This window comes from Pogoniulus pusillus, chromosome 8, assembly GCF_015220805.1.
Source record: "Pogoniulus pusillus isolate bPogPus1 chromosome 8, bPogPus1.pri, whole genome shotgun sequence".
NCBI lineage: Eukaryota > Metazoa > Chordata > Aves > Piciformes > Lybiidae > Pogoniulus > Pogoniulus pusillus.
Window position 1 is genome coordinate 18,763,338 of NC_087271.1, and position 7,791 is coordinate 18,771,128.

Genomic DNA, 7,791 nt, shown 5'->3' on the forward strand with positions numbered 1-7,791 from the left:
CCTGCTGCAAAAGAGGCTTTTTCCCACCCCCGCTCGCTTCCATCCCAGCCCCACAGGGCTCCTTAAGTCCTGTCAGATCCTATCAGGGCTGCAGGGGCAGGTCAGTGAGCAGGGAAAGCTCAGCTGAGGAACTCCTGCGGGCTTTGGGAAGCTTCCCTCGCTGTGGCCAGCACAGCCATGGGGCTACTGGAACTGGTGCTGCTATTGCACTCTGGGAACAGTTTTGTTTTCCTGATGACTAAGGATGTGACCGTCCCTGGAAGTATGTAAAGGAGGTGTGGATGTGGTGCTGAGGATCACGGTTTAGCAGAGCTACAGACAATTTGACTCCACCACTTGAAAGGTCTTTTCCACCCAAAACTCTTCTGTGGTTCAGCGGCAGGCAGGGTTAATGCTCGGGCCCCGTGGTCTCGAAGGTCTCTTCCAACCCAAGCGATGCTGTGGTGCTGTGACTCCAGGCTGCTCGGCAGCCCTCAGCTGTCCTCACCGGCATGCTCCGGCAAACAGCGCCCTGGGAAGCAGCTGCTGCTGAGCAGCAGGAGAACGCCGACACAAACAAACCTTCGCAGCACACCCTGCCAAAAGCTCCCTGCGAGGGACCACCGAGGGGCCAGTCTGCAGCCCCGGAGCCACCGTGGGACCCTGCCAGCTTGCAAACCCCGTTGGGCTTGGGCACTTTGCTGAGGGAGGACAGAGGCTTTTAGGTGTGACAGCTGAGCAAGCCTGATCTTTGACACGGCTCCCATCAGAAGAAATCCTCCCTGGAGGCCTGCTGGGCTGAGACAGGCCATATGGCAGCAGAATTCAGTTCCTGGAGAAACACCAAGTTCACTTGGAAACCCTGCGGAGGGCCTGCTCAGGGTGAGGTGCTGCCCAACCCCACCCCCCCCGCCGGCAGGCAGCTGGCCCAGGAGGGGTTGGGGGAGCTGGAAGTCTCCTCCATCGGGCTCAGACATCCGTGGTTTAGCTAAGTCAGCATCAGCAGAGCGAGCTTGAGCTGCAGAGCCAGCTGCAGAGTGGTCTGATGGTTCTGGCCAATGCAACATCAGCTCATTTGGATTGGAAGAGACCTTCAAGCCCATGGAGTCCAACCACTAACCCAGCACTGCCAGGGCACCACTGAACCATGGCCCTCAGCACCACACCTACATGGTTTTGAAACCACTCCAAGGATGGGGACTCCACCACTGCCCTGGGCAGTCTGGGACAGGCCTTGACAATCTTCAACCTGAAGAAATTGTTCCTCATGTCCAACCTAAGTGTCCTCTAGTGCAACTTGAGGCCATTTCCTCTTGTTCCGTTCCTTATTACTAGGGAGAAGAGACCAACGCCCACCAGGCTCCAACCCCCTTTCAGGGAGCTGTAGAGAGCAAGGAGGTCTGCCCTCAGCCTCCTCCGCTTTGGACCCTTCCCCAGCTTTGTTGCCCTTCTCTGGACTTGCTCCAGCCCACACCCCAGCACCGTGAAACACTGCTGGCAGCTTCACACTGCTGGCTCTCCTCAGAGCTAAAGGACCCGTGGGGAGCAAGAGGATGGGGTCAGACTCTTCTCAGTGGCGCCCAGCAACAGGACAAGGGGCAACACGAAAACAAACCGGAACCGAGGAGCTTCCATCTTGAACAGGAGAAGAAACTTTGTTGTGAGGGTTCTGGAGCCCTGGAGCAGGCTGCCCAGAGAAGTTGTGGAGTCTCCTTGTCTGGAGAGCTTCCAAGCCCATCTGGCCATTGTGATTCTGGGCAAGCTGCTGTGGGTGCCCCTGCTTTAGCAGGGCGGTTGTTCTGGGTGACCTCCACAGGTCCCTCCCAACCCCTACCCTGCTGGGATTCTGTGTAGTTCAGGGTAGCTTCCCGAGGTGTGCTGGAGAGGCAGCAGCTGCTCCTGGCAAGGACATTCCCTGTCCCTAGTGCCGCTCCTGCCCCTGGCACAGCCTCCCACACCCAGCCCGCTGCGCTCCTTGGCGAGAGGGTGGCACTGGGACCTGCCCGTCCCGTCCCGCCTCGCCCCGGCCCTGCCCCTTTCTGCAGACCACGCCTCTCCCTCACTCCCAGCCAATCAGCAGCCCGTTCCCGAGGCCTGGCGCCGCGGGGTCAAGCTCGGCCGTTGTCGCAGGGAGCGGGGCGCGGCCTTATTTGCATCAACCAATGCGGAAGCAATATGCAAATCGAGGCGGCGCCGGTTGGCTGGGAGCTGGTGGGATAACGCCCGTGGGGGCGCCTTTGTCCCGCAGAGGCGGCGGCGTCGCGGAGCCATCGCTGTTGGCGTGAGGCATCGGCAGCGGGCACCGGGACTGGCACCGGGCAGCAGCATCGGCCCGCGGCTGCACTATGACTCTGGAGGAGCTGCCCGGGGATCACCGCACCGCCGGGAGGTAAGGTACGGGTGCGGTGTACGGGGTGTTGTCGGAGGAGATGTCGGTGCCCGGTTTTGACGGTGATGGCAGCGGCTTTGTCTGTACTTGTCTCGGCGGCAGGATGGAGCAGGCGGGGGACGCGCTTGAGGAGGTGCTGAGCAAAGCGCTGAGCCAGCGGAGCCTCACCCTCGGTGTCTACGAGGCTGCCAAGCTGCTCAACGTGTGAGTGACCCTAGTCCCCTCACTCCCCGGTCTTCACCCGGGTGTCCCCACTGGTAACCGCGGCTGTCGTGTCCCTCAGGGACCCGGATAACGTGGTGCTGTGCTTGCTGGCGGCTGACGAGGAGGAGGCGGGGGACGCGGCTCTGCAGATCCACTTTACCTTAATCCAGGCTTTTTGTTGTGAAAACGACATCAACATCCTCCGCGTCAGCAACCCAGCGCGGCTGGCCCAGCTCCTGCTACCTGCCACCGGCACCGAGCCGCCCACCGACCTCCACTGCGTCCTGGTCACGGTGAGCAGCCCACCGCGATCTGGGCCCTGGGGCTCTTGGCCAGCTCCGTCGTGTGAGGTGCTGATGGGGAAGGCCTCTTTTGCAGGCCTCAATCTACCGGTTGCGTCTCCCGGGTCGATAGGGGAAGGGAGTGAGGGAGTTTGTCCCCATCTGCCAGTGTCCCCTGGAAAGTCGCGGGGTGCTGTGGTGGGGCAGCAGGTGCTGGGCTGCTAGGCAGAACCAGTCTTTCCAGTAAGCGCTGATGAAGGTGTGGGGCACGGCGGCTTTCTGCACGCAGAGCCCGGAATCCAGCGCCATTCCAGTCTGGCACTGGGAACAACCGGAACTGGCCGCGCCTGGGGCACAGTCACGGCGGCCACGGCCCTCGCTCGGGGCTCTGACCCGCGTCCCGTCCTGGGCTCCAGCTCGGCGAAGCTCCCGCAAGACCTGCCAGAGTCCCACCGAACCTCCGCATGCCCCGGAGTGCCCCTGAGAATCCCACCGGACCTCCGAGGAAACTCTTGGCCGTGTCCCTGTGGGCTGGTTCTGCGCAGCCGAGCCCCCGCGGGACCTGCAGAGTTGCCTCTTTCCCTGCTTTTGCTTTGTTGGGTGTTTTTTGGGCACGGTGAGGGCCCAGCAGAAGCGGTCCGGGTCCCGCCGGACTTGTGAGGGTCCAACAGAACCTCCTGCCTTATTTTTGCGAGTTTCTTTTGCACAACAAGGATCCCATGGGAGCTGCCAGGGTCCAGGTCAACTCTTTTCCTTGTTTTTTTGTCCTTCGGGGAGTTGTTTTTGGCACGGTGCGGGTCCCACAGAACCTGTGACGGTCTCATGGGACCACTACGAGCCCCCCCAAAAACTTCTCTTCCTTATTTTTGTGGATTTATTCTGCACGAGAAGGGTCCCAGAGAACCTGTGAGGGTCCCAGAGGACCTCTAAGGGCCTCCCAGAACTTCTGTTCCACATTTTTGTGCCTTTATTCTGCACAAGAGGGACCCTGCAGCACTCGAGGGCCCAGGGGGACTTCTCCTGGTTCTTTTCAGTGGTTCTGAGGGATTTCTTTAGGCACGGCAAGAGCCTGACAGGACCTGTGAGACCCACAGGATCTACAAGAGCCCAGGGGAACTTATTTGTGCTGCTTTTGGTTGAGATTACTTTTATTTTTCTCTGCATGGTGAGGATCCTACAGGAACTGCAAGGATCCAAGGAAACTTCTTATTTTTGTGTGTGCTTTGTTTGGGTTTTTTTTTTTGCTTGATCAGGGTCCCACTATGAGGTTACCAAAACTCTTCTTTTTCCTTATTTCCTCCCTTTTTTATTCCTCCTCCCTTATTTTCTTTCACATTTTAGTTCTTTTTCTCTATTTATCTTTATTTTTCCCTTTTCGTTTTTATCTATATTTTTCTCTTTCCTTTTTTTCCCTTAATTTCTCTTTCCTTTTTTCCCCCCTTTATTTCTCTTTCCTTTTCCCCCCTTTATTTCTCTTTCCTTTTCCCCCCTTTATTTCTCTTTCCTTTTCCCCCTTTATTTCTCTTTCCTTTTCCCCCTTTATTTCTCTTTCCTTTTCCCCCTTTATTTCTCTTTCCTTTTCCCCCTTTATTTCTCTTTCCTTTTCCCCCTTTATTTCTCTTTCCTTTTCCCCCTTTATTTCTCTTTCCTTTTCCCCCTTTATTTCTCTTTCCTTTTCCCCCTTTATTTCTCTTTCCTTTTCCCCCTTTATTTCTCTTACCTTTTTTTCCCTTTATTTTTCTTTCCTTTTTCCCCCTTTATTTCTCTTTCCTTTTTCCCCCTTTATTTCTCTTTCCTTTTTCCCCCTTTATTTTTCCTTTATTTTTTCCCTTTATTTTTTCTTTTTCTTTATTTTTCCTCTTTTTCCTTTTTTCTTTTTCCTTTATTTTCCTTAATTTTTCCTTCCTTTTTCTTTTTCCCTTCCTTTTTCTTTTTCCCTTCCTTTTTCTTTTTCCCTTCCTTTTTCTTTTTCCCTTCCTTTTTCTTTTTCCCTTCCTTTTTCTTTTTCCCTTCCTTTTTCTTTTTTCCCTTCCTTTTTCTTTTTTCCCTTCCTTTTTCTTTTTTCCCTTCCTTTTTCTTTTTTCCCTTCCTTTTTCTTTTTTCCCTTCCTTTTTCTTTTTTCCCTTCCTTTTTCTTTTTTCCCTTCCTTTTTCTTTTTCCCTTCCTTTTTCTTTTTCCCTTCCTTTTTCTTTTTCCCTTCCTTTTTCTTTTTCCCTTCCTTTTTCTTTTTCCCTTCCTTTTTCATTTTTCCCCTTTCTTTTTTTTTCCCTTTTCTTTTTCTTTTTTCCCCCTTTTTCTTCTTTTCCTGTCTTTTTCTTTATATTTTCCCTTTATTTTTCTTTCTTTTTTTCCTTTACTCCCTATTTTTTTTTTCATTTCCTTTATTTTTTCTTTCTTCTTTTTTTCCCCCTCTATATTTTTTTCCTTTCTTTCACTTCCCCCCCCCCCCCCCCTTCTTTTTTTTCCTGTTCTCCCCCCCGCTCCTGTTTTCCAGCCTGTTTTCTCCCCCTCAGCTCTGCATCCCAGGTAGGACCACCCCTGCCTGTCCTCTTTGCCCTGGCGGCAGCTGCAGCAGCGGCAGCTGAATCCCTGCTCCCTCTGCTGCCTTTCCAGCGCCGCATTTTTTCTCCTTCCAGCTTTTCTGCTGCGCTGGGGTTTTTTCCTGCTGTTGTTGCCTGCGAGGGAGGGGATTGTTTGTGCTCCTGTAGTAAATCCCCCTCCTCCTCTGTCTCTTTCCAGAACCCCCACTCATCGCAGTGGAAGGATCCAGCCCTGAGTCAGCTGATGTGTTTCTGTCGGGAGAGTCGCTACATGGACCAGTGGGTGCCGGTGATTAACCTCCCCGAGCGGTGACCTCCACACTCCCCCAGCTCCACTCAAGTTTTTTTTTTTTGGCAATACTTTTATAGCAAGTTGCTCAGGAATTAACTCCCTGTTTTCCCCCCCCTTCTCCCTTGCGTGGGAATTGGGGGTGGGGAGAAAACGAAACACAAAACCCTATGGAAAAAAAAAAGAATCTTAAGCTAAAGATGATGTTGAAAGGGGGGAGGCTGAAGTTGAGCTACCTGTTGTGTGGGACTGCAGAGAAGCAACCTGGAGAGGAGATGGAGATGAGCGTGGATGTGGAAGGAGGATGAGGAAGAGCAGTGATGCCAGAGGAAGGAGCCCTGCCCCAGCGTTGGGAGGGTTACAAATTCCCCAACGCAGCGGAGGTGGGGGGAGGGAGGGAAGGTTTGGTTTTAAAGTGCAACTTAAAAGTTCCTGGTTTGAAGACCTTAAAAGAAAGCAAAAAAAAAAAAAAAAAAAAAAAAAAACCCAAAAGCCCAAAGCAAACGAAAAAAGGTTAATCAGAAAACATTTTACAAGTGATTTTATTGTATTTTTGGGATGTTGATTCTCAAGTTTTTATGCTGAGATTATTATAATAAGTTATTTTATGATGGAAAAAAAAAATTATTTATACTCCGAAGATGCCCTTAAGCAGTTGGTTTACAACCACCTGTCTTTACCAGCTGGCTGTCCCAAGCAGCTACCTTAAATAATTGTTTGCAATTAGATAGGATTTTTTGGAGGGGAGGGGTGGGGGGGTGGGGGGGGTGTTGGTGTTTCAGGTTTTTTGGCTTTGTTTTTATTTTGGAAATAAAAATGTTTTAAACTCCAACCTTTGGGTTCTGTTCTTGGTTGGTTGTTTTTTGTGTTTTGGGTTGTTTTGTTGTTGTTGTTGCTGATGATGGGTTTTTTTTTTTAATTAGTGTAAAGTTAAAAGTGCTCCTTTGGCAGCTGCTTCCTTGTACTGGCCACGGGCAAGGTCCTGTTGTGCTGGTCCTGGGTGGTTTAGTCTTTGCTCCTCCCAAGCTATTAACTGCAAAAGCAGTTTGAAGTGCTGCAGGAAATGGGGGTGGGAAGATTGGATTTTGCTTCAGTTTTGCCAGTTCACGGCAGAGTTTAGAGGAGGAAAAACATGAAGGGAAAGAATATTTGGGAGGTTCCAACCCTCCTGCAGAGCCTGAGTCTTGGAAAGAGGGGAAACCTGATTCCTCAGAGCAGGAAAACGTGATCCGACGTTTCCCTTCCCAGGATGGTGCCTGTCCAAGACTTGCTGCAAACCCTGCTGGATTTGCTCCCTGGGCACCCTTGGGGTGAGGAGGGTTCTCTGCCAGGCTCCTCTTAGTGCTGGCACACATTAAAAAGACAGGGTAGAAATGTCCCTCCAGCCCCCAGGAGAACAAACAGCTTCCCCTGTGCCCAGCCGCCCACGCCGCCGCTGCCCCAGGGATGCCAGTGACCTACATCGGGGATCCCTAATTGCACGTGTGCCACGCCTCAGCCGGCTGCACAGTGGGGTGGAGGAGAAGAGCCTCAGGAAGTTCAACAGGACATGCACCTAGGGAAGAACAACCCCCTGCTCCACTACAGGTGAGGGGCTGGGCTCTTGGAAAGCAGCTCCAAGGAGAAGGAGCTGGGAGGGCTGGTGGACAATAGGTTGCCCACGAGTCAGTGCTAGGCCCTTGGGGCCAAGAAGTCCAGTGCTCTCCTGAGGTGAGCCAGCAGGTCCAAGGAGCATCTCCTTCCCCTCTGCTCTAGAGAGGCCAAAGCTGGAGCACAGGTTCCAGTTCTGGGCTCACCAGTTCAAGAGAAACAGGCAACTATGGAAGAGAGTCCAGACAAGGCTCCAAAGATGCTGGGGACCCTGGAGCATCTCTGTGAGAAGGAAAGGCTGAGAGCCCTGGGGCTGTTGAGCCTGCAGAAGAGCAGCCTGAGAGGAGATCTGAGCAATGCTCAGCAAGAGCTAAAAGGTAGTGTGACTGCAACAGGTTGCCCTGGGAGGTTGTGGATGCTCCCTCCCTGGAGGTGTTCAAGGCAGGCTGGATTAGGCCTTGAGGAACCTGGGCTACTAGGTGTCCCTGCCCATGGCAGAGGGATTGGGACTAAATGAGC

The 7,791-nt window shown here is 52.8% G+C and overlaps 1 protein-coding gene across 1 annotated transcript; it reads left to right on the top strand.

The window, feature by feature from the left end:
- The first annotated feature begins 2,227 nt into the window (after positions 1 to 2,227).
- GADD45A (growth arrest and DNA damage inducible alpha) lies at positions 2,228 to 6,686 on the top strand. The gene is made up of 4 exons (XM_064147479.1): positions 2,228 to 2,368; positions 2,471 to 2,572; positions 2,652 to 2,865; positions 5,593 to 6,686. Exons 1-4 carry the CDS (start codon positions 2,325 to 2,327, stop codon positions 5,704 to 5,706), a joined length of 474 nt encoding a protein of 157 aa, XP_064003549.1. The 5' UTR covers positions 2,228 to 2,324; the 3' UTR covers positions 5,707 to 6,686.
- Positions 6,687 to 7,791: the final 1,105 nt, after the last annotated feature.